Source organism: Leopardus geoffroyi, chromosome E1 (assembly GCF_018350155.1).
Source record: "Leopardus geoffroyi isolate Oge1 chromosome E1, O.geoffroyi_Oge1_pat1.0, whole genome shotgun sequence".
NCBI lineage: Eukaryota > Metazoa > Chordata > Mammalia > Carnivora > Felidae > Leopardus > Leopardus geoffroyi.
Window position 1 is genome coordinate 15,464,985 of NC_059330.1, and position 25,378 is coordinate 15,490,362.

At 52.7% G+C, this 25,378-nt stretch overlaps 1 protein-coding gene and 1 long non-coding RNA gene across 10 annotated transcripts in view; one reads left to right on the forward strand and one right to left on the reverse strand.

Annotated features, from left to right (window-relative positions):
* The window catches only part of RPH3AL (rabphilin 3A like (without C2 domains)), a 127,579-nt gene that overhangs the window by 84,818 nt on the left and 17,383 nt on the right, over window positions 1-25,378 (reverse strand). For 5 of the 9 annotated variants that reach the window (XM_045490492.1, XM_045490485.1, XM_045490490.1 and 2 more), the window contains exons 1-4: window positions 9,338-9,447; window positions 7,744-7,883; window positions 3,537-3,680; window positions 1,445-1,574 (exon numbers count right to left, since the gene is read on the reverse strand). In XM_045490492.1, the coding sequence (XP_045346448.1) occupies window positions 1,445-1,574; window positions 3,537-3,680; window positions 7,744-7,850 (381 nt within the window). In that variant the 5' untranslated portion in view covers window positions 7,851-7,883; window positions 9,338-9,447. Of the gene's footprint in view, window positions 1-1,444; window positions 1,575-3,536; window positions 3,681-7,743; window positions 7,884-9,337; window positions 9,450-23,037; window positions 23,255-24,321; window positions 24,344-25,378 lie in introns of those variants that run through there. The other 4 variants (XM_045490488.1, XM_045490486.1, XM_045490489.1 and 1 more) reach the window with 3 other exon arrangements.
* Window positions 9,357-25,378, forward strand: part of LOC123604426 — a 49,484-nt gene continuing 33,462 nt past the window's right edge. Inside the window, exon 1 of the long non-coding RNA XR_006715325.1 lies at window positions 9,357-9,454. This is a non-coding gene — a long non-coding RNA (uncharacterized LOC123604426). The remainder of the gene's footprint in view (window positions 9,455-25,378) is intronic.

A 25,378-nucleotide genomic window follows, 5' to 3' on the forward strand; every position in this document is an offset into this window, starting at 1 on the left:
CTCTAGGCTTAAAACACATGGAAGATGGGTGCCAGTAAAACTAGAGTGAGAAACAAAAGAAAGAAGAAGATATAGTAACTTGGGAAAAGTGTCTCTAACCTAGGAAGGCGGTCAAGGGAAGTCCCATGATGACAGCTATGCAGCAACTAGTCTGGCCTGGAGTTAAGACTAAGTGTCTCGAAGGAAAAAAATGTAGGCTCCATGCCACAGAGAGTAAAATTGAGATGCTAAATAATCCTGAGGATTGGAAGGCACATTATTCTTGGGTCAATAAGAAAAGAAAGGTAATTAGAAACTCCAGGAAAAACAGTTACTTTAAGAAGTTCTGGACTCAAGGCGCCTGGGTGATTCAGTCGGTTAAGCGTCCGACTTCGGCTCAGGTCATGATCTCGCAGTTCATGAGTTCGAGACCCTCATCTGGCTCTGTGCCCACAACTCAGAGCCTGGAGCCTGCTTTGGATTCTGTGTCTCCCTCTCTCTGCACCTCCCCAACTCACACTGTGTGTGTGTGTGTGTGTGTGTGTGTGTGTGTATGTGTCTCTCTCTCTCTCTCTCTCTCTCTCTCTCTCTCTCTCAAAACTAAACATTAAAAAAAATTAAAAAACAACAAAAGAAGTCCTGGACTCAATAGGAACCAATTTAATATGTGGCACAATTTAGAATAATCTGTGGAGTATAAGATAAGGGAAAAATCCATTTGACTTTGCAGCAAAAATCATTCTCATTTGAGGGGCCAGGGATTGAGAGCAGATCAACAGAATAAGAAGTATTATCCTAGCACACTGGCCCTGAGGTGGATTTTATTTATTTAAAATGACTAATAAAATTTATTGAGTACTTAGGTGCCAAATAAGGTTTTTAAGAGCTTTGCATGTAATAAATAATCCTCACAACTTTCTAGGGTACATATTATCGTTATCCCTATTTTACAGATGAGGAAGACGAGACTCAACATACTAAACAAGTTTTCTGGGGGCGCCTGGGTGGCTCAGCCGGTTAAGCATCTGACTTCGGCTCAGGTCATGATCTCGCGGTTCGTGAGTTCAAGCCCCGCGTCAGGCTCTATGCTGATGGCTCAGAGCCTGGAGCCTGTTTCAGATTCTGTGTCTCCCTCTCTCTCTGACCCTCCCCTGTTCATGCTCTGTCTCTCTCTGTCTCAAAAATAAATAAACGTTAAAAAAATTTAAAAAAAAAATAAATAAATAAATAAACAAGTTTTCTGGAGTCATCCAGCTAGTGGAAGAACCAAATTCATACCCGGGCCTGAGAAATCCAGAGGTCCAGTCCCCACAGGTGGCCCTAGAAGACAGGCCATTTGACCTAAGGCCTCAGTTCTTCTTGCCAACAAGCACAGGATACTGTGTGCACGCACAAACACACACAGACACGCAGTAGACACTCCCGCAGAGCAGGGCCAGACTGGGTAGGCAGAGCAGGGCCTTACCTTCCTGCAGTCTTTGCAGAACACCGAGGAGCTGCCCAGGAAGCCCAGCATCTCCCCACACAGCAGACACTGGGAGAGGCCATTCCCCATCACGTTCCGCCTCATGGTCTCCAGCCGCTCCACCAGCCGCCTGCAGCACAGGACAGAGTCAGATGGAATGTGACCAGAGTCAGGTGGGATGTTTCCTGTGCCCAACCTGACCGCTGCCCAGGTGTGGCTGCCACGGGCCCCCAACGCTGTATCCTGCCCCTTGTGCTACTCCCTCACCTGGGGTACTGTTCCCTGCCCCACCCCTTTCCCAGGGGCCAGGTCCTAATCACCATTTGCTCGCCAACTATTGAGTACCTACAATGTGCCAGGGACTGGGAATATTGAAGCAAACAAGCCAGAGACAGACACGGTCCCTGCTCTCACAGAACTTATGTTCAGTAAAGCGAGGAAGTCCATGAAGAAGTCAACGTGCAAACTGATTTCAGACAGAGGGTGTGGTATAAAATCAACTAAGTGTGTGGGGAGAAGTCTAAGGGGGACTGTATGCCCAGGCATGTCCAATGGTGATCAGTGACGGCCTCTCCGAGAACGAGAACGTGTGAACTGACAAGGCCAAACCAGGTGAAGAGCGGGGGAGGGGCACTCCAGGAGGACGGCAAAGGCAAAGGCCTTGGCACCTTAGAACAGCAGGGTGGCTGGTAGGACCACCTCCCTGTGAACCAGCAGGAGGAGCCTGGGATAAAGGGGGCTGGAGGGCGAGGAGGGGACAGATGACAAGGGTTTTGGAGGTCACAAAATAGAGTTCGGATTATATTCTAAGATCAATATGAAGCCTCTGAAGAGTTTTAAGGAGAGGGGTGATTTGATCCAAGTGACATTTTTAAAAGCTCACTCCAGCTGTGGGTGGAGAGCCAGGACTGGGGTTGGCAGGTGGGGGGGAGGGGGGAGGGTAGTGCAGGTGAGGGAGCCAGCAGGAGGCAGTGGGAGGTCCAGTGAGGGGGGACCAAGACTGGCATTACTGGAAATGGGGCGTGAGGGTGGGGGGTAAGAGGGAGATCCGGGATGATGTAGAGGTTTTGGTTTGAGCAAGTGGGTGCATCAAGAAACTGGAGGAAGAAAGAAAAAGTGATCTTCTCTGAACCTCTGATGCCGAGTGTCCGGGAGCCTCCCCTGAGCCCTGCTAAGCCTAGGATAGGTCACTCTCCTCAGGGCCCCAGGCCCCTCAGCCCACTGTGACTCCCTCCCTTCATGGCAACCTTACAACCCTCACAAAGCTGGTGGCCACTTCTGTCTTATTGGCCACCGTATCTCCAGTACCCAGGGGACACTCAGTGGAAACTCCTGAATGAACAAATGGAGGACAGATTGCAGATACGTTGTCTCAACCCCCTCCCCCAGTGAGGAGGATGCTATTTTCCCTCACTTTAAAGAGGAGAAGATTGGGGCGCCTGGGTGGCTTAGTCAGTTAAACATTGGACTTCAGCTCAGGTCATGATCTCACGGCTCCATGAGTTCGAGCCCCGTGTCAGGCTCTGTGCTGACAGCTCAGAGCCTGGAGCCTGCTTCGGGTTCTGTGTCTCCCTCTCTCTGCCTCTCCCCCACTCATTCTCTGCTTCTCTCTGTGTCTCTCAAAAGTACATAAACGTTAAAAAAATTTTTTTAATAAAGAGGAAAAGATTGAGGCTCAGAAATATAAAGTCACTTTCCACGAGAGTTATACAGTCCCTAACAGGTGGAGCCCAGAACCAAACACCTAGGCCTCTCTCTCATGGCAACTCTATATTCTCCCCTGGGGTGATCAGGCTCTGCCTGGGGCCACGGGGGAGCAGACTGCACAGAAGCTGCCTCTACCTACGCGCCCTCCAGAGAGCACTTCTGCTCACATGTGCCTGGGCTCACGTGTCCAGGGAGCAAGTCTTACAGAAGGGCCTTTGGAGGCTTTGCTGGGCTGGGTCATGCATCTATACCCCGGGGGCACTGGGGCAGAGCAGACTCACTCTGCATGGTGACAGCCAGCACGAGGACCCAGAGTGTTGATCTGACACTAAATGCCTCTGCTTCCCTCTCCTGGATCCCGTCCCAGCTCAGAAGCGGCCCTCACCCAATTCTCTGCTGCTCCAGGACGTCCAGCCGCTCTGCTCTCTGGATCACCTGCAGGATGGCCTCCACCTCGGCGGGGCTGAGGCACTGGTTCTTCCTCTGCTTCTCCGTCTGATAGGTGTGCACAGACCAGCCCGTCTGCAGCCTGGAGAGAGGACACAGCCGGCCTTGAGGCCACCACAGTGCAACCCCAGGCAGCCCTGCCAGATCACGAAGCCCCCCTGGAAACAGTCTGGGGGCAGCCCAGGAGCCGTGTGTCAGGAGGAAGGATTCAGGGAACAGGGCAGACGCTTTGAAAGCTGGCTGTGACACCTGCCAGCCACTGGGTCCCGCACAGACGGCAGTGCTGGCTTAGCAACGTGGGAGGCAGGAGCATGGAGTGGGGCCTCCGGACGGATGGAGAAAGGCCACGGCCACAGCATGTGAGGCTTCCGAGGGAGGAACACGGAAGATCGTCAAGACTGAGATCTGAGGCGTAGAAGTGAAACGGAACTTGACCACGGGCTAGGAAAGAGTGGCGATTAGGTTAAAAACAGACCCTGAAGATAAAAGGAGATGCACACAGCAGTTTGAAAACTAGAGGGTTCGAGGGCAGGAGGGCAACACAGCAGTGCACCAGGAGAGGTGGCGAGGGCAGGCCGGGTGGTGGGGCAGAGCTGGGGCACAGCCGGGGGACCCTAGAGTCTCCACGGCCATGGGCTGTGAGAGCGCCGCCTCCTGAAGCTGTGACCAGGGGCTGAGGGCAAGAATTCACACCCGTCCCATCTTTCTGGATGGAAAGGGAGTGGCGGCAGCAGACCGAGCCCCAAGTCTCTGCCCAGGGCCCCCACGTCTCTGAGACATTCTGAGCCAAGTGCTGGGGACACAGAGACAGGCAAGATGGCAAGTCGCCACCTCGAAGAACTGTAACGTGGTTGGGGACACCGATGCCCAGTCAGTTACACCAGTATTTACTTAATGAAAACCAAGAAGGGCTATGCAGTCAGCACATATTTGTTGGGTGTCCACTCGTTAGGTGTTAGGGATGTGCTGCTGGGTGGGACACGCAGGCAGGCATTAGGAGGACATATAAATAAGAGAACTAACCTAGTCGGGGTATGTTCTGGAAGGGCTTCCCTAAAGAAGTGACAGCAGGGGTGCCTGGGTGGCTCAGTCGGTTAAGCGTTCGACTCTCGGTTTCAGCTCAGGTCACGATCTCACAATTCATGGGTTCGAGCCCCGCACAGGGCTCGGCAATGGCAGCGCGGAGCCTGCTTGCAATTCTCTCTCCCTCCTCTCTCTCTCTCTCTGCCCTTCCCCCACTCTGTCGCCCCCCCCCCCCGCCCCGTCTCTCCCTCTCTCCCTGTTCCTCCCCCCACACTCTCTCTCAAAACAAACACACTTAAAAAAAAAAGAAGTGACAGCAGGCAAGAGTCTTAGATGCAGGACACAGAGAAGGAGGGTGAGGATTTAGACGCCTTCCGGGTGCTTCCCTGACACAAGGTGGACACCGGTGGTCTCACATCACTGCCCCACCCAGGCTGCTACAACCAACACTTCTTGCACGGTGGGCATAGTGAGTGTCAGGAGGGCGAAAGAGTGCGTCCTCTCTCCGCAACTGGAGCAGGCTGGTTAAGGTGAAGGACTCAGACTGGAGTCTGCTGGTTTTTACCTTCTGGCTCCCTCCCTTCCCAGCGGTGAGAATGCAGGCAGCTGTTCACAGCCGGATCTCCCGATCTGCCTCTTTAAAGGGCGCCATGCAGACTAAACGAGGCAGGGTAGACAGGGCGCTCTGCATACAGCAGATGCCCAATTGCTTAATCGGTGGTGGTTAATGATGATTACTATAATCACCACGGGTAGGACCATCAGGAATGGCTTGACCAAAGAGGCAGGGCTTGTGCAGGATGAACAGGCGCTTCCCCACACGGAAAGAGGGGGACGGCGTTCAGGCAGAGGACCCATGCGTGCAAAGGCTCAAAGACATAAAATAAAACAATATGCTGTACTGAGGGTCTCCAGACTTCCAGACCGCTTATGTCTCCAATTTAGAAAGAAGCACAGCCCTAGACCAACACTTTCTCAAGCGGTCCTCACGGGGCTGGGGGAAGCGAACAATAGGAAAGGGGCAGGACTGGGGGGCAGAGGAAGGGAGTCCAGTCCTTGGAGTGGGCAAGGGCACGCGCCCGCCTTTCCTCTGTGCACTGGGCACACTCAGGCCCTGAAAGGCAACACTCTCTCACCCCAACCTGCAGGTTTTCTCCACCTGAGCATCTCAAGGACTCAAGTGACTGGCCAGGACACCCTCTGTGTGTGACTCACTGGGCCCAGGGAGGAGACCTGGAAAACAGGGTCTCCAAGCTCAGGCCTCCCACCGCATGGGAAAAAGAAAAGCCAAGCAACACAGAAGCGGGAGGGCACAGCACCAGCAACTTCGATCCATCCTGGAGGGTGCAACCCCTACCCAGCTAGCTCTGGGCCTGGCTCCGCCCAGGGCACGGCAGACCTCTTCGCGCCGGACCCTCCTGCCATTCTGTAAGGCAGGCTCCCCATTTCTCAGTGGAGTAAAGAGACCGAGTGTAGTTAGATAGCTTTCTAAAGGCAAGTCAGAGGTGCCTGAGTGGCTCAGTCGGTTAAGCCTCCGACTCTTGATTTCAGCTCAGGTCATGATCTCACAGTTTGTGAGTTTGAGCCCCGCATCAGGCTCTGCGCTGACAGCCTGGAGCCTGCTTGGGATTCTCTCTTTCTCCCTCTCTCTGCCCCTCCCCCACTTGTGCACGCACACACACACGCGCGCACACACACACACTCTCCCTCTCAAAATAAATACATAAACGTTAAAATAATAATAATAAAATAAACCATAAAGGTGATCAGAGGTTGGTTGGCCTCCAGATCCAAGGAGCCCATGGCCAGCCGCTGCTGACAGCCCCCTGCCAGGCTTCCCTAGGGCATCCTCCAGGCCTCCATTTCTGCCTCCATCTGGTCACCTACCAAGCCCTGACAAGCTGTCCTCTCATTCAACCTCCTCCCCGGGCCCCTGCCTCTGTCCAGTCAGGCTGCAGCTCGTGCCTTTGGCCCTGGCTGCCACTGAGTATCTTGTTCCCCGGAATGGCCCTCCACACCACCAAAGGTGGCCAACTCGTGGCTGCCAGATAATAGGCATGGTTGTAAGCCCCGAGGAAGACTCTTCAGTGGCGACCAGCGCCCATCTGTACATCCCCCCCCATACGGTGGCCTCATCTCGTGGCTGGCCTGGCCTCACACGGTGCACCAACAACTGTTCCTAGTTCCTTGCGTTCTAGGCTGCACGCTGTGTCCAGGCCTTTGCTCACACTGTGCCCTCCACCCGCAGCACCTGCCCCTCTCCCTAAACCCCCTTTTCCACTGAGTCACTCCTATTCTTTTTAAAGTCTTCTTTTATTTTTTATTTTTTAATGTTTATTTAATTTTGAGAAAGACAGCGGGGGAGGGGCAGAGAGGGAGGGAGACAGAGGATCCAAAGTAGGCTCCGTGCTAATAGCAGAGAGCCCGACGTGGGGCTCAAACTCACAACCTGTGAGATCATGACCTGCACCAAAGTCGGATGCTTAACCAACTGAACCACCCAGGTGCCTCAAGACTTCTTTTAGATGCAGGGTGAAGATTCGCTCCAAGGTGGGTCAAGAGTCCATTCTCAGAGTTCCCAGAAGGCCCAGGCGTAGCTCCATCACAGGGCTTAAACATTACCTCAAGGCCGGGTGGGAGACCCTCTGTCTCCCCGTCCAGAATGTGAGTCTAGGGGACCAGCCCTGCCCCATCTGGCCCCTGAACACTTCCCCAACTTCCTTTCCCCCCTTTTAGCACCTCACTCTGCATTCAAGCCACAGTGGCCTCCTATCAGGCATGTTCCTTCTACCTCAGGGCCTTTGCTCATGCTATTCCTTCTGCCTAGAAGCTCCTTCCCCCTATTTCCATCTAACAGGTACCCCTCCTCCAGGACTCAAATTAAACATCACATTCTCAGGGAAGCTCTCCAAATCCCTGGATTAAGTTAGCACCTGCCTTCTTCACCCCACTGCCTGCTTCCACTGTCAAAGTAGCTACACATGGGTAATTTCATGTATAATGTTCACCTCTTCCTATCAGTGCCTTAAGACCAAGCACCATATTGGTCTTGTTCACTGCTGTGCAACCAGTGCCTGGCACCTGGTAGGGGGTTAGAAAATGTCTGATGTCTCAGGACAGACCTGAGCTGATGCCCGGGTGGTAACTTCCCCGGGCCTCCCAGAGGAACCGTCAGGGCACAGCGCCCAGTTGCAGGATTTGTGGTGTTCTTCTTTACGGAGCCTGGCATTACAAGGAGCCTGGTATTACAAGGCAGCACACCCTGGGGAGGAGATAAAAGCATTTGCTCTTCTAAAAGACGCTACAACAGCTTCTGGCTGCTGCTGAGCACAAGACAAGGTCAGGGAAAACTCAAAGAAACACCAGAGGGGTCATCAGGGGTCACACCAGGCCCTGGTACAAGAGCACAGCTCTCTTCATATGCTGCCAGGGAGGACACATCGTCTTGCCTGGCATCGAAGCAGAGAGGGACAGGGGCTGGCTTCATCCCTGGTCTCTCCCCTGTGTGTGTGTGGGGGGGGGTGCTGTGCAGGGGCTGAAAGGAGCTGAGCCACCCCAGTGAGAGGGACAAATTAACTACTGCATGGAGATTCCTGCAAATCATGCAGGGCTCCACTCTTCTCGAGCGTTTCGGATTAATTTTTCTATCCCTCTTTGATGTTTCAGCTCTGTCCCCCTGCAGGCCTGTAACATCTAATTGCAAATTTCTTGAACTTGGTCCCATTGGGGAAATGCCGGCTCCCATAACTGACACTGTTTGACAGATCGAAGGGGCATTCTTGGGTTTATCAGGCACTGGGGACCGCCAAATCCTCAGATGGATAGGGAAGACTGGAAGGCAGGACAGGCATCCGGGAGCCTCTGGTCTCCAGCCACGGGGGGACATTGAGGAGAGATGGCCCAATCTAACTGGATCTGAGGGATCACCAGGCTGAGGGTAACAGGAAAACTGGGGCTCTCAGGGGACAAACCAGCATCAGAGAGGCCCTGTTAAGGGCAGGGAGGAGACCGGGGATGCCTTGAGGCTGGCTGTGTGTTTCAGCCTGGGCAGGGAGGTGACGGGGGCAGGGGCTCAGGGACTGAAGGCTCAGTGACAGGGGGATTTATATTCTTAACCGAGAAGGCAGAGGAAGCAGTTTGACACCCGCACCCCCAGCCTGCTGTGATAGAAAGAACACAGGCATGGGAGTCAGGGGAGCCTGGGTGCGGGTCCCAGGCCTGCCACTCACAAGGTAAGTGCCTTGGGCAAGGAGTCCAGCCTCGTTTTCCTCATCCAAGAAATGAGGGTAAATCCGACGTGGCAGTTAAATGGGTGAATGGCTGTTAAGTGCCCAGCTCGGGCCTGGTGTGCCTCAGTCACACACTTGTCTCCAAACTTCTCTTTCTGGGTCCCCGATAACGAATCTTGTCCAAAAACGGAGGGAAGGGGCGCCTGGGTGGCGCAGTCGGTTAAGCGTCCGACTTCAGCCAGGTCACGATCTCGCGGTCCGTGAGTTCGAGCCCCGCGTCCGGCTCTGGGCTGATGGCTCAGAGCCTGGAGCCTGTTTCCGATTCTGTGTCTCCCTCTCTCTCTGCCCCTCCCCCGTTCATGCTCTGTCTCTCTCTGTCCCAAAAATAAATGAACGTCGAAAAAAAAAAATTAAAAAAAAAACAAAAACGGAGGGAAGCAGGGATGGAGGAGGAAGGGAAGGCCTGGCGGGGCCTTGGGGGACTCACTTGGCTCGCAGGGCAAGCTGCCGATCATTGGGGCAAACCCACTGGTCGTTCCCGCTGCCGAAGATGGTGTCGGCCATGGCCTGGAGTGCCCAGCCGGGGCAGGGAGTCACATCTGAGGTGAGAAGAGGGAAAGACAAGGAGCGTGTCATCAGCTGGGGAGGAGATGGCGCACCAAGCGCTGGCACTTCCGGCGTGTCCCCGTGCCAGGCCACCTGCGGACGCATCACCCACAGAATCCCTTCTCCGGCTAAATACCGTTCCCTCAAAGCTCCTCTTTCTCATAATTCTGGGAGGGATAACTACGTGGCTCATGGAGCTAAGTGATAAGATTGGACATGACTGGCCGGACATCCGGGGTTAGAAGCAGAAAAGGGAGAAGAGGCACATCTCAGTAATCTTCAACTTGGCCGGCAGGCCCTGAGGGCATTTGACTCCCGCCCCTCCCAAGTACAGCCCCTACTGGACTGAGCAAATGCCTAGCAGGAGGGGCTGGGGCCAGGGGGGCACACAGCTAGATAGCCCGGGCAAGCCTTACACCACCCCCAAACCTGGGGGTCCCATCACAGCAGCTCAAGGCCCATGGGTGCAGTGAAAGTTGGCCACCCTCACGGACTCTGCTCCCCACCATGTTCTGCTGACCATCACAGTGCTCCCCAGAGCAGGAAGGAGGGCAGGGAGCAGCGGCTGCAGCCGGACTGCCGTCCTGCACAACTGTAGGGGGCACGGTCCACCAGGACTACAATGACAACGGCACCCTCGGGCATCCTGCAGGGAGGCACCCCGGCTCCAGAACTTCCTGGTGGTTTAACTGGTGCAGCCCAACTTAGCTACCTTTCTCCTCGCCACCAAGGATATGACCGGCTCCTTGATTATCTAGCATGAGGATTATCTAGCTCATGTATTCTGAAGGGAGTGTGTGTGTGTGTGTGTGTGTGTTGAGGGAATGGAAAAGAGAGTAACTCAATCCCAGAGCAAAGATGAGGGATTGCACTGAGTTATCCACATCCCCCTGGGCCAATCCCATCTAGACCAGTAGATCTCAAACACAGGAATCTTTCATACTCTTAAAAATTACTGAGGTTGGGGGTGCCTGGGTGGCTCAGTCGGTTGGGTGTCTGACTCTTGATCTCGGCTCAGGTCACGATCTCACGGTTCATGAGACGGAACCCCACACGGGGCTCTGTGCTAACAGCAAGGAGCCTGCTTGGGATTCTCTCTCCCTCGCTCTCTGCCCCTCCCCCACTCATGCTCATTCTCTCCCCCTCTCTCAAAATTAATAAGCATTTTTTTAAAAAAGTTACTGAGGTTGGAAATTGGTCTAGCAGTGCCTTCAATGTTAAACAGAGTTACCATGTGACCCAGAAACTCCTTCGAGGTATATACCCAAGAGAACTGAACATATATGTCCACACAAAACCTTTTATATGGGTGTTCGTAGCAGCATTATTCACAACAGCCAAAAAGGGGAGCAATTTAAATGTCCACCAACTGATAAATGGATAAAATATGCCATATCCATGCACACTGGAATATTATTTGGCCATAAAAGAATAAAGTACTAATACGGGCTATAACACGGCTGAACCCTGGAAGCATTATGCTAAGTTTCAAGAGTCAGTCACAAAAGACCACATATTGTACAATTCCATTTACAAGAAATGTCCAGAACAGGCAAATCCAGAGAGGCAAAAAGTAGATTCATGGCTGTCAGGGTCTGGAGTGCGGGTGGCCAGAGGAGAATGAGGAGTTTCTACTACTCAGTTCAGGGTTTCTTTTGGGGGGTCATGAAAATGTTCTGGAATTAGGTCACGATGATGGTTGCACAACTTTGAGAGTAAACTAAAACCAATGAATTGTAACCTTCAAGAGTGAATTTTATGGTATAGGAATTATACCTCATTAAACTGTTATAAAAAATTCTTTCCAATGGCAAATGATGTGAGTTTTATCTATTCATATTTACCACATGAGAAATTAAAACTAAAAAATTTTTAATTGTAATTCATTCAAAAACAATAAACCCATTAGATGTTCAGTATTGTATGTATGTATGTATGTGTGTGTGTGTTTATATTTAGGGGCGCCTGGGTGGCTCAGTGAGTTAAGCATCTGACTTCAGCTCAGGTCATGATCTCACGGTCCATGAGTTTGAGCCCCGCCTCAGGCTCTGTGCTGACAGCTCGAAGCCTGGAGCCTGCTTCGGATTCTGTGTCTTCCTCTCTGTCCCTCCCGTTTGTGCTCTGTCGCTCGCTCTCTCTTTCTCTCGCTCTCAAACATGTTACATTTCTTTTTGAGAGAGAGAGCATGAGGGGGGGAAGTGTAGAGGGAGGGGGACAAGGGATCCAAAGCAGGCACTGCACTGACAGCAGAGAGCCCAATGTGGGGCTCTAATTCACAAACTATGAGATCATGACCTGAACCAAAGTCAGCCACTCAACCAACTGAGCCACCCAGGCTCCTTCTCTATATTTTATTTAAAAATATATTTTTTCAGAACAAAAACAATTAGTGAGAATGGTATTGCTTTACATTTTAAAAAATCTGCAGGTGCGCCTGGGTGGCTTGGTCGGTTAAGCGTCCAGCTTCAGCACAGGTCATGGTCTTGTGGTCTCATGGTTTGTGGGTTCAAGCCCCACGTCAGGCTCTGTGCTGACAGCTCGGAGGCTGGAGCCTGCTTCGGATTCTGTGTCTCCCTCCCTCTCTCTGTCCCTCCCCTGCTCGTGATGTGTCTCTCTCTCAAAAATAAATGTTAAAAAAAATTTTTTTTAAATAAAAATAAAAATCTGTGTAATATTTGGTTTAACCATTGATGGTCAGCTGGGTGTTCATATCTGATTTTTTTGTTCAATCTTTTGTAATTACGTGGTTTTGTTAAACTGCAGGAAGGATATCCAGATTCTCACAGATACGTACTACATGTGGAAAAGGGAGGAATATCTTAATCTATGTACCTACCTACCTATCTGTTTAGTAGGCTTCATGTCCAGCACAGAGCCCAAGGTAGGGCTTGAACTCACGACCCTGAGATCAAGACCTGAACCGAGATCAAGAGTCGGATGCTCAGCCTACTGAGGCACCCAGGCGTCCCAAGGGAGGAGTACTTCAATAGTCTTCCTAGATAATTGTGGATACTCTTTCATACTGTACCAGAACTCAACAGATGGTAGTTTCCTAAAGATTAGTTTCAAATGTGGCATCTGGAACCGCATTAATGAACTTTTCATTTTCAGTACATTTGTGAGAGAACAGGATGCAGTATCTTATTACTCTCAGGAAAACAGTTTTGACCTTGTGAATTTCCTGAAAGGTACTGGGGATCCCCAGGGATCCTTGGATCATGGTTTGAGAACTACTGTTCCAGACCAATGTCACCGATTTCTGTGATGACCAGCAGGGGGCAGCAGGTGGACTGTAGCTAACTGACCCACATAGAGACCAAGCCCATGACCTAGAATGCAGTGGTCTCCCTGTCCCGCGCAGCACATCCAAGTACCTGTGTTCCACTGTGGGCCACCTGGGGAGAGAGACCGGAGCACCTCCAGACCCTAAAGGGACCCCATGGCCAGGCCCAGCACTGGGAGGCCACCATCACCAAAGTCCTCCTCAAATCGAAAGCCTTGATCTTCTCCCAAATGAGGCGAACATATGATCCAGGAAAACACAGACAGGGTCAAAATGACACTCATCAAATAAGTATCAAATGACACTCATCAAACTTAAAAGTAAACCAGTGTCCCACCTCCAGCCTTCAGTGCTCTATGGTTTGTTTTGTTGTTTTTTTGAAATTTCTGTTATCTTGTGACTAGCACAATCACACTGCCACGTGGGTGTGAAAAGCATTACTCCGTTCCAAGTAAACATTTAGAACATACTACAATTCATTAGCCTGCTCATTATTTTTTTTTAAAAAAATACTTTGAGGGGATGCCTGGGTGGCTCAATCGGTTAAGCGTTCCACTTCAGCTCAGGTCATGATCTCACGGTTTGGGAGTTTGAGCCCCACACTGGGCTCCTTGCTGGAGGTACAGAGCTTGCTTGGGATTCTCTCTCTCTTCCTCTCTCTCTGCTCCTCCCCTGCTCGCTCGAGCTCGCTCTCTCTCTGTCTCTCTCAAAATAAATAAATACGAACTTAAAAAAAATACTTTGGGAGCTGCAAGAAATGGAAACGATGGGGGTCTCCCTGACCCAGAGGGACTGGACTGTGTCTGGGCAAACAGGGTGTCGAGGAGCCACCGCTCCTGCCACAGCCTGCAGGGGGCGCCACGTCCCCGGCCACTGCTCCCAGGGCTGGAGGGTCCTAAGCCTCTCCCTCGGCTCTACCACAGACACCCCCACAGAAGCAGGGGCACACGAGGGGTGACCCCCGGAGGGGGTGGAGCCAGCCAGGGAACCTCAGGGTGGCTACTCCATCTTCCGGACCAAAACTGTGTGGAGCTGGGCAGGGGGAGGTGAGGAGAAGGAAGGGGTCCTAGGCTCTCATGCGCCCACCTTTACCTCCTTTAATGGTGGGGACAGGTGGGGACAACCCAGGAGAAGACCGCAGAGGTCAAGATTTCAACAACAGTTCCTCACAGGCTGAAATCAGCCTTTAGGGGATGAAGCCCTTTTGTCTCCTGTGGGTCACTCCCTAGGGGTGCCAGAGTTTGGGGATCACTTGCAAGAGAGCCCCCAAGCTAACATTTCTCTCTCCTCTGACCCGTCTGAGTTCTGTTCCTCTTCTTCTTTTTTTTTTTTTTTTTTTTTTCCTGTTTTTTGGTTTTTTACTCTTCTCTTCTTTTTAAAACTTTGGCAGAAATAACTCTGCCGTCGCCCACAGGTACTGTTCTGTTCTCCCTAAATCTAATCAGGACAGAAGAGAAACAAGAGAGGTTAAGAGAAAAGGTCACACAGCTAACTGCGCTGGTCTACTAACCCTTACTTCAATGCTAGTTTCTCTGTCCTGGGCCACCTTCTGCCTTAGGGCGGAGGGAAGCGTTTTGGGTGGTGAGGAAGGAGGAAAGAAGACTCAGCTGGACCGAAACGCCCCGTCAAAGTCTGGCTTTTATGCACACGTCCTGAAAGACCGGGAACAAGTCAGCTGTCTTCTTTGGGCCCGTTTTCTCAGAGGGACCCAAAGGGGCGGAGACAGGCCGGAGGGACTGCCCTGGGCAATTCCAACACCTGAGTCCACCCTGCTGAGTTGCGAGTTGCGAGTTGCGGGAGGGAAGCACAGGTGGCAGATGGGGGACTGGAGAAGGGTCCTGGGGCAGGAGGCGGGTGGCTGCTCCAACCTGGGAGGTGGGAACTGAGCCCCACCCCAGCCTAGTCCCTGAGGGGGTGGGGCGGGAGAAGGAAGGCATCCCCCTGTTCCCCACCCCTGTCACTATGCTCAGGAAGCTTCAGGGAAGATGAGCGGATGGCACCTTCGAGGCCCTGGGGTTGTGAACGCTGGCCGGCAGGGTCTTAGACGGTGCCAAGTTTGCGGCCGGGCTTGTCCACAGGGGTGTCTCCGAGGGAGAACTAGGGCTTCTGCCCAGGCTGCAGCCCACATCTCGCAAGGCACAGCTGTCCCTCGTCCACAAAGGGCAACCTTGGGACAGACGCTGAGAGAGGAAGGGCAGCTCGAGGAGCCACATTTTAGGAAACTGCCAACAGAGCCAGCTCAGGCTTTCCAAATCTCTTCAGTCTGAGCCAGCTGCCGGCTCCCTCGCATCACCAGCCAACCCCTGTCCCCGGCTTCCCGAACGCTCTTCATCCAGGGGGCTCCTCTGCCAAGCTGTGGGCTCACCACCAGCCAGCACGCACCGCCTGGGTTCTGCTCCCATCCAGCGGGGGCTCCAGGAGGAGGCCCCTCCCAAAGCCCATGCCCTCTTAAGAGCTGGGTCCTTAAGGCTTCCGAGGAGCAGTACCATATGAGTTGAACGTATTAACAAGTGCCAATCTGTCCCGGCCAAAAATCAACTGATGGAACAGAACAGGGCCTTACAGAAGGCCAGTGAAAAGGCAGGAAATGCAAACCACACATACTGGAGAGAAAAGCGAGACTCGGGCCTAGAAGGAAGCAAGGCGGCAGGGTCCGCGGAGAGAGGGCTGCATGAAGCCCCGGCCTGCTCTTGAACAAGCAGAGAACAGGTGGCTGGGGCCAGGCCTCCCTCTGAAGTCCTTCCAGCTGTGAGGGGGAAGAGCCTGAAGGAGAGACGTATGTGGTGTGTGTGTGTGTGTGTGTGTGTGTGTGTGTGTGTGTGTGTGTGTGTGTGTGTGTACACGAGCGCGTGTGTCCTGCTGAGAAGGGAGACTGGTCCCGGGGAAGGTGGGCATCAGGTCTGGGAACCCAGGCTCCCATTTTACTGACAACACACTCTCCCCTCCTTCCCCACAGGCCTGTGCCCTCGTCCCCTCTCTGTCCCCGGGGCCCAGCACAGGGCCTGCCACAAAGCCGGCGCTCAGGGACTAGCTGTTCGGTGGAACTGATTTCCTCAGAGAGACGGCCATTCCCAGACAAGGAGAGATTCAGACAACAAGGCAGAGTAGCTCAGGGCAGCCAGTGCTCTGCAACTTGTTCGCTCACAAAACAGTTTGTTCCTTGGGACTCCCCGCTGGGTAGTCAGCACCCAGTGGCTCCGACGGCTGAGCCACCTCCCCACTTAACCCAGAGGCCAGTGTGCCACAGGGCCCCCGCTGGGACACTGGGCCTTCAGGTGCTGCCTCCATCCTGGACTCAGGGGACCCTTCGGGGGACAGGGAACAGGGAACAGGAAATGCATTTCCTTAGAAAATTCCACAGGGTGGGGGGTGCCTCGGTGGCTCAGCAGGTTGAGCATCCGACAACTTCAGCTCAGGTCATGATCTCACAGCTCGTGGGTTCAAGCCCCGCATCAGGCTCTGTGCCGACAGCCCAGAGCCTGGAGCCTGCTTCGGATTCTGTCTGTCTGCCTGTCTGTCTGTCTCTCTCTCTGCCCCTCCCCGCTCACACTGTCTCTCTCAAAAATAAATGAACATTAAAAAAATGATCTTCCTTTCTTTAAAAAAAAAAAAGAAAGAAAGAAAGAAAAGTCCATGGGGAAGGAGGTTCATGAGCCCCAGGCAACTTTCTGAGGCAGATCTGTGAAAACAAACTCGTTTTTACAGAGAGTTCCAATTGTCTCTCCCTAAAGTCCAAAGCTTGTCACTCTGGGTGTTAGTCACTGTCTACTGTCTCCACTGGACAAGCCACAATGCAACCGCAGTCACCTTCTGGACACTGCAGAATGCAGGACAGAAACCAGCCTGCACTCACTCATCACCCACCCCAGATGAATACTCTTGACATCTCAGTGTAAGGCCTCCCGATTTTGTTCTGGATATTTCTGTAGAAATTCCAAATAAAATTGGGTTCTTGCTACACATCCTGTTTGCTGTTTTCTTATCACATGGTACTTCCTCACATTATTAAAATGCCTCAAAAAACCATGATTTTTAATTGTAACTTAGCATTCTGGATATATTTTGTCATTTTCCTCTTTGGGAGCACACAGATGACTTGCAGTTTTGTTCTATTATATTTATATTCAACACCAAAATGCGTATCTGTGAGATAAACCTCTGTGCCTGTCTCTGATTATTTCGTTAGGATCGATTCCTTTTGTTCTCTCTCAGTGGCCGTTTGGAAGCAGCGTCCCGCTCTTGCTGGTGACTTGTGTTTGCCTTTGCACGTGGTGTGCAAAGGGGAAGGTACACTTTTGGCTAATATATTCTTGAGACAATTTTACTGCTCACAGCCGCTCAAAGCTGTCAGTTGCAGGCCTCAGCCTGCTCTCTCCGAGGTGCTTCTAGAATGCTTCACCACTTTTCGCAGTGACAGAGTTGCATCTCTTTCCCATCGGTCTCATGTGGATTCTGGATTTTCGGTCCCAGAAGGCAGATGAAAGAACCTGTCTGGAAATCTCCAATAAGCTGGTTTTATAATGCACACAGCCAGGGGTGCCTGGGTGGCTCAGTCGGTTAAGCGTCCGACTTCGGCTCAGGTCATGGTCTCACGGCTCATGAGTTTGAGCCCCACATCAGGCTCTGTGCTCGGAGCCTAGAGCCTAGAGCCTACTTCAGATTCTGTGTCTCCCTCTCTCTCTGCCCCTCCCCTGCTTGTTCTCTCTCTCTCTCTCTCTCTCTCTCTCTCTCAAAAATAAACATTAACAACAAAAAATGTATAACACGTACAGCCCTCTAATCACTAAAAAAGGCCTCTGCTCCACAAGCATTCGCATCCACTTGAAAGCAGCCTTAAAGGGCTTCGTGGGCTCAGAATCCAGTGAAGCGAACACGGAAGTGAACACAGAGCCCCGAGTGACCCGGGTAGTCATGTAACACCGCCCCCCCTCCAGCCAATGTTCTCCTCCGAAAAGGGGTGGGGGGCTCCAACTCCACCACAGGCTCCTGGTGAGGAGGAAATGAAAGGGCACTGCCGTGAACTCCACACAGCAGCACAAATCGTCACTAATCCAAGAAAACACTGCCGTCAGACCCCCTGTCCCTCCAAACTCACACGTGCTTTAACACAGTGCTGGGAAACGCTGCGGCTGCAGCTGTCTCCGAGAGGGCGGGGGCGGGGAGGTACAAAGCAACCCGCCCTTTGAGAAGGATTACACACACCCACGGGGTCCTCTGCTCTGCCTGCCAGGGCCAGGGTGGGGACACAGGCACCTGCCCTATTACCAAAGCTAATCACCTTTCCCTGGGGTGGTTATGTGTCCCACCTTTAGACCCTGGCATTTTCCACCTCCTTGATTTTGTTTCAGGGAGCATCCACTGATACAGCTGGGACGATGACCATCCCTCCCCCACCGCCGCTGCCCCCGGGTGTGCTGTGGATAGACAGCCTCGTGGGAGAGAAGAAATGATACCGAGAGAACAGTGGGAAAGGAGCCGGCAGAATGGAAGGGCTGAAAGAAACCACAGAGTCTAGGAGGGGACACCACGTGCAAAGGCAAACACAAGTCGCCAGCAAGAGCAGGATGCCGCTTCCAAACAGCCACCAAGAGAGAACAAAAGAACGTGTGCGCGAGGCGTAGGAGGTTTTCTCTGAGTTGCTGAACCAGGATGAATGAAATGCAAGGTCTAGCCAAGAGCCCTGGCTGACCCATGGACTCAGGAACAATAAATAAATGTTGTAAACCACCAAGTTTGGAGGTGCTTGTTACGCAGCATTATCGTGACAAATATATAACTGATACAAATGCTATCTGGTAAATAAAATCCCAACCCTGACCTCAGTATCCAGCCCAACCCCCTCCCAGAGCTGTTTAGGGTTTGATTTTCAAACCTGTGAGCAGTGGAAAGGCCAAAAGACCAGATGAGGAAGGCAAACTGGAGCCACAAGAGGCAAACAAGACCGCTCTGCTCCCCACCCACGTGTCAGAGTAAGGAGAGGGGACTGGGGAGGGGCCTAGAGCCTTGGCAGGCAGCCTGCGCAGGGCTGGAAAAGAGGCTTCATCCCAGTGCCAAATCTGAGCCGACACGGAGAGTGCTGAACTGGGCAGGATTCAGGGCCTGCATTCAGCCTCTGGAGGACAGACGGCTGTGATCCTTTCCTCATGCCTGGCCTGGGCGGGCGGGAAGAGTGCCTGTACACCCTCTACTGCCCAGTCTGCCATCCCAAGACAGCTAGCTGTGATGGGCCAGGGTGGCAGGTGAGTAGACGAGGGTCTAAAGGAGGAAGGAAAAGCGGGGATAAATATCAAAAAATACTTGCCACCAAGCTGGCGCTTCCCGAGGTCTCCAAGACACCGTATAAGAGCCCACAGTTCTACACCCAGGTATTAATATTCCAGGGAACCCTTAGCAACAGGCCCTGACATCTGTTCTGTTACCATGATACGGGAAACATGCTAATAGCAAGATAAGGTGAGCTGAGACATCCGCATTTCCTCCACCTGTCACGCCACACCGGAGGAAGAAAGATCCAGACGGGAAGCCTCGAGGGCCTGTCTGAAACCAGAAGGAACCTCTCTATGGTGTCTTGGGCTAATTATGCATGAGGCAGGGCTCGAGGGTTTGGGAGATGAGACAGGACCCCTGAGGAAGCTACTGCCTGACAAACGTCCCTAGAACTCACCCTGTCAGCAGGCATCCTGCCAGATCTGCTTCCTCGAGGGACTCTTCCCTCCCCTGCCTATTCAGTCCTCTGCCTCTCTTGCTCAGACTGCGGCAAAACCTTCCCAGTTGGCCTTGGGACCTCCTGGGGCCCACTTCACGCCCTTCACTTGCAGCCAGAGAGGTCGTCCTTAAAGCTTAGGTCAGGCCCTGTGATTCCCTTGCTCAAAAACCTTCGATGGCTCCCCACTGCCAAAGGAAAAGACCAAGGCCACACTCGAGGTCATCCGTGATCTGACCCTAACTACCCTACCAGCCTCACCTGCCACCACAACCCTCCACAAAACTCATGCTCTAGTCACTGGGCACCTGGACACATTCTGGCTGCTCACCTCTGTCTCCAGAACTTCTCACATGAAACGTCGTTCCTGCACGTTGTCTGCCTGCAGAGGCCCAGTAACCACCTCCTCTGGGAATTCTCTAACTCCTCCCCACCTAGCTCGTGTTCAGAATCCACCCCTCCCTCCCTCCCCACAGCATTTCATTCCCCTTTGTATCCTGGGGGGGGTGGGGGGGGAGGGTCTTTACCTCTGTTACCCGTATGAAGGCCACAGCCCCCAGGATGTGCCTCCGTGTCCCTGGGCTAGCATGGTGCTCTGAACGTGGCGGGTGTCATTGCACCTTTATGGACCTAATACTAACCTTCAAGAGTTTACCACAGCCCATGGAATAATGCCCAGCCTCCCCGGCCTGGAACTGAAGGCCCCACATTGTGACCTCGAGCTTCCTTAACCACACGCAGGCCTACCCACCGCACAGGCCTCCCCTGCCCTGCCTCTGGCCCACTCTGCAAAGTGGTTTCCACCAACTAGAATGGTAGGAAACCTAGAAAGGACCCCAACTCTTGAGGAGTGGTCAACCCAACAAGAGCACATCCAGGCACAATGTCACAGTCAACATCACAAATGACAAATGACCGGGGCGCCCGGGGGGTGCAGTCAGTTAAGTGTTTGACTCTCGGTTTTGGACCAGGTCATGATCTAACAGTCATGGAATCGAGTCCCACATCAGGTTCTGTGCTGACAGCGCAGAGGCTGCTCGGGATTCCCTCTCTCCCTCCTCTCTCTCTCTGCCCCTACCCCGCTCGCATGCACACTCTCCCTCTCGAAATAAATAAGCATTTTTTTTTTTAAGCAATGAAAATAAATGACAAAAGACCTAGAAAAGGGTTTCTAGCCAGATCAGGAATAAGAAGTAGGGTAAGTGGTAGACACAAGACAGCACGACATACCGATCGTGGGAGATGCAGAGCTCACGTGTCAGAGGAGAACGATTTGACATCGTGGGTGAATGGATTTCTGTAATCCTCTTCTCGGGGTAAGTTAGGCACCCTACCTGTCCTCACGGCTCCCGCTCGGATTCCTCCTCCTGGGAGGGGCTCGCTAAGACCCCGCGGCCCCTGCTCCCATTCCTGCAGCCTCTCTCGTCTGTGGCCTTCCGGGACAGCCAACCCTGGGCCCCCTGTGGCCCATTCGGGAGCACATCCCCATGGACTCACAGACCTAGGAGCGTGCTGGGGTCCTCAGAAAGGCAAGCAGCGGCTACTTTTGGCTTCGCTGCCTTCACTCGTTCGCCAAGCAAGCATTGAGCGTTGACCGTGCATCGGATTTTGCTGCAGGGGGAGCTGGGGGCTGTTCTTTGTGCCCCCAGAAGGCTTCATGTGGTAGGAGGCCTCCGCAAGGAAGGAAATCCTCACCCAAGATGCCCACTCTGTGGGGCCCAACCCCCTGCCTGTCTCTTTGTCTCACCGAAGCCACTCTCTCTTTCCCAGGCTGAAGTGCTATGGAGGGCCTCCAACCGTAATGAGATGCGGAGCAACCCACTTCTTCCCCCCTCTCACTCCGAGTGCCAGCCCTCCAATTTTAACAGCCACAAGCTCTGCCGACATGTCCCCAGAGGCACAGCTCGCTTTTGTCATTTCCGAAAGGCCTAAAACCAGGCAGGTACAGGTCCCAGATCAAGGCGGTCAAAGTGGGCGGAGACCCGCTCCAGGGTAACCAGATCCCCTCGGGCCGGATCCTCAACCCGCAAACACACAGGAAGCCTCCCAGGTTGGCTGCCAGGCCCCCAGCAGCGGCCCATTCCCCATCGGACCACAGGCTATAGTCTCCTAGTGCTGCTGTAACCATTTACCACAAACTGGGAGGCTTGAGCAGTTCTAGAGCCTAGAAGTCCAAAACCAAGATGGTGACAGAGCCAGTTTTCTCTGAAGGACTCGGAGAGGAATCTGTCCAATGCCTCTCTCTTGGCTTTGGGTGTTTGCCCAGCAATCCTTGGCGCTCCTTGGCCTGAAGTTGGATCACTGCAATCTGTCTTCATTTCCACGTGGCCTTCCTCCCAGGTATCTTTGTATGGTTGTCTCCCTGGGCCTCTCACCACACCGGAGTGAGACCAAGGACATTCCCGTATGACCTCACCTTAACCAATGACAACGGCAATGCCCCTATGTCTAAGTAAGACCACAGTCTAAGGTTCTGAGGGTTGGGACTTCAGCATACCCCTCTGGGGGACACAATTCACCAGGTAACACAGGGGGAAAGTGGCAACCGGGGCCCTCCCTGGGGGGCCGGATCAGCAGACTCGGGGGCCCTTCAGTGTGTACACACAGAAGCTTAAGTTGGTCTAAAACGCATCCTGGAGTTCCTAGGTGCTGAGAACTAGGAGACGAGTCTAAATCTAAGAGAGCTGTCATGGTTGGTGCAAAAAGAGGATTCAAGAAAACATCTCCTTTGGGCACTGCTTCTCTTGGGAGTTCTATCAGGGGAGTTGTGACCTTGGGTGGGAATAAATTATACCTTTCTTTCCATTAACCTGCAACTGAAATTGTCTGTTTTCTTTCACTACGAATGTAGGCAACACATCAGAGTCAAATTATTAGTACCTGTGGCTTGGTCATTAATAGATCAACGGTATTTACATATCGCAGAGTTACAGATATCTCAAAATATTATTTATGTTCATCACTACATAAGTTATATTTAAAATTGTAATAGTTATTAGACCTACTGTGAGGTGGTTTACCTAATGACTCAAAAATGAAGCACACAGATTACTATGTCAAAACTTGTTTTTTTAAAAATACTCGGAGAACTATAAGTCAGTATAAGTGGCTCCTGTGTAATCCTGTTTGTACATTAAAAATCATTATCTTGAGAAAGGTTCCACAGGATTCACCAGACTATCAAAAAAAAAAAAAGGGTCGATGGCACAAAAAAAGAACAGGAAACAGAATTGGAGCTCGATTAAGGTTACCAGAAGAAAATAAGTTTTCAGGTAATCGGATGTCTGTGGCCCCCAGGGACTGTGCTCAGAAAATGCCCAAACCCCCCCAGGGGCTGCTGGCTTGGGGTGCACGGTGAGGGGTGTTAGTGCTGCTTATCTTTCAGTGCAGGAATACAAGCCTGCTTCCAAGTGTGCAGTGTGTGTGTGTGTGTGTGTGTGTGTGTGTGTGTGTGAAAAGTCCTAGGCAAACAATTTTTGCAAAGGAAATCTGATTTTAGTTCGAACCTAGGAGTAGCTTGCTGGAGGAACCCAGTAGAAACTTCTCCATGCAGCAGAGAAGCCTCTGGAAAAAAGGCAGGTCCAGCCCTTCTCACCTGCTTGGTAAAGTCCCAATGTTCAGGTGTGCTGACAGGGGCAGTCCTCCGGGTCCCCGGGGCTTCCACACTGCTGCCACCCCTAGGGGCCTCCGCAAGGCCCCACCAGGACACCAGCTCCCTGGCGGTTCTTCTCAGGCTCTGCCAGGTACTTCTCCATGCTTCTCCCGCCCACTTCACCAGAGCCTGGGCGGGGACCTTGGCTCCGGCTATTTGCTTGAAGCCAGCAGCCAAGGCAACCCCCAGCTGACCTAGCCTGCTGTCTGCCAGCCAGCTGTCCCCTCTCGTTCATGGAAACACAAACAGACGTTTCTCTGTTCCAACTCCAAGGTTAAGTACTGCACTGCCAAGCGCCAGCTGTCAACTTCTCTGTGCACTCCCCATTCCCCTGGCTGAGGCTAAGACCCCAGACAAGTGGGGGCGCCCGTCATGAATGCCCATGGTAAGGACTGCCAAGGACTTGGGCAATCGGGGGGGTGGGGAGGGACATCAGGCAGTGAGAGAGGGGACCAACCCCAGAATGCGGCACGGTACAGAGGAGATGAGCTGGGGAAAGGTCAAACAGAACCACCGGCATCTTGCCGTAGTTTTTGAGGCATTTAGGAGCAGTCTGCAAATTAAAATATACCTGCAAACACTCAGCCTGGCCCTGAGCTATCGGATGGGGAAGGGAAAGCAGCTGGCTTCATGGGGCACAACCTACCTGCGGGTACTTGCCACAGGCTGACCAACTAAAATTCATCCCAGTCCCAAGGGGATGGCTTGATCATCATCCCTTTCCAGAGAGGAAATTTGAGACTGACGCTTGAGGGGTGCAGCCTCAGGGCCACACAGCTGGCCCCTGGCACTTTCTGTCACCTCTGTTCCCCAAGGAGCCCGGGCTATGGCATATGGCATCTAATGAAAGCAATAGACCAGGGAGTGTCTCCAACCATCTCCCCTGCTCCCAGTACTACAGAGTGTGCCAGGAATTCACGGAAACTCAGACACGCAGAAATTGGCCAAACAGGAGTTCTGAGAAGGCTCAGGATTACGTGGGCCACAGCAGCCCGCAGGTGCTGCTATGGCTCACCCTACGGCCCGAGGAGTAGTGAGGCACAGAGGCACCATCTCTGATGGCCCCTGCTCCCCACCATTCCCACTGCCTGACCCAGGTGCTCACCCAAACCCCAGTCACCCTATGATTCTAAGTGGTTCTCCTGTCTCCAAGCTCCTCCACCCAGACGAGCCCTGCAATGGCCCAGCTCTACTCAGACACTTCCAAATCGAGCCCAACATCCTCACCTGCAAGTTCACGGCCATCCACAGGCTCTGCCCCACCTTGCCAAATTTGTCTGCAGATACACAGAAACAATTGGCATCATCCCCCATGTCTAAGCCCACACTCCCTCCAGGCAGCCCTCTTGCTGCACCCCCTGCCCCCATTCCACACCCACTGCCCCAGCCTGAAGCAACTGCTCCCTCTCCGGCATCTTCACAAACACCTACATTTTACCCCTCCCCAACACTTGCCAATTTCCGGTGGTTACGAATGTGTCTGACCTTTCCTATCGGACCAGATGCTCCCTGAGAGCAGGACAAGCCTCGTGCCTGGACGATGCTCAAAACATGTGCACGGGAGTAGATCTGAGAGTCCTGGAATAAACCCATACATCTAGGATCAACTGATCTGAGACAAGGGTGTCAAGGATGTCCCCATTCAGTGGGGAAAGGAGACTCTTTCAAAAAATGCTGCTCTGACAACTGGGTAGCCACAGGCAAAAGTATGAGGTTGGACCCTCACCTCACACCACTTAAAAATTTTACCTTTAGGGGCACCTGGGTGGCTCAGCTGGTTAAGCGGCAGACTCTCCATTTCAGCTCAGGTCATGATCTTATGGTTTGTCGTTCAAGTTCCACACTGGACTCCATGCTGACAGTGCAGAGCCTGCTTGGGATTTTCTCTCTCTCCCTCTCTCTCTCTCTGCCCCTCCTTTGTTCTCTCTCTCTTTCTCAAAATAAACTTTAAAAAAAATTTTAACTCTAGGGGTACTTGGGTGGCTCCGTAGGTTAAGCTTCCAACTCCTGACTTCGGCTCAGGTCATGATCTCCCAGTCGTGAGATGGAGTCCTGCGTCAGGCTCCATGCTGAATGTGGTCCCTGCTTGGTATTCTGTCTCTCTCTCTCTGCGCAACGCCCCCCACTCATGCACTTCTGCGCATGCGATCTCTCAAAATAAATAAACATTTTTGTCTTAATTGAACTCTAGGGGTGCCTGGGTGGCCTCGTTGGTTAAGTGTCCCCCTCTTGGTTTCGGCTCAGGTCATGATCTCGCGGTTCGTGAGTTCAAGCCCCGTGTTGG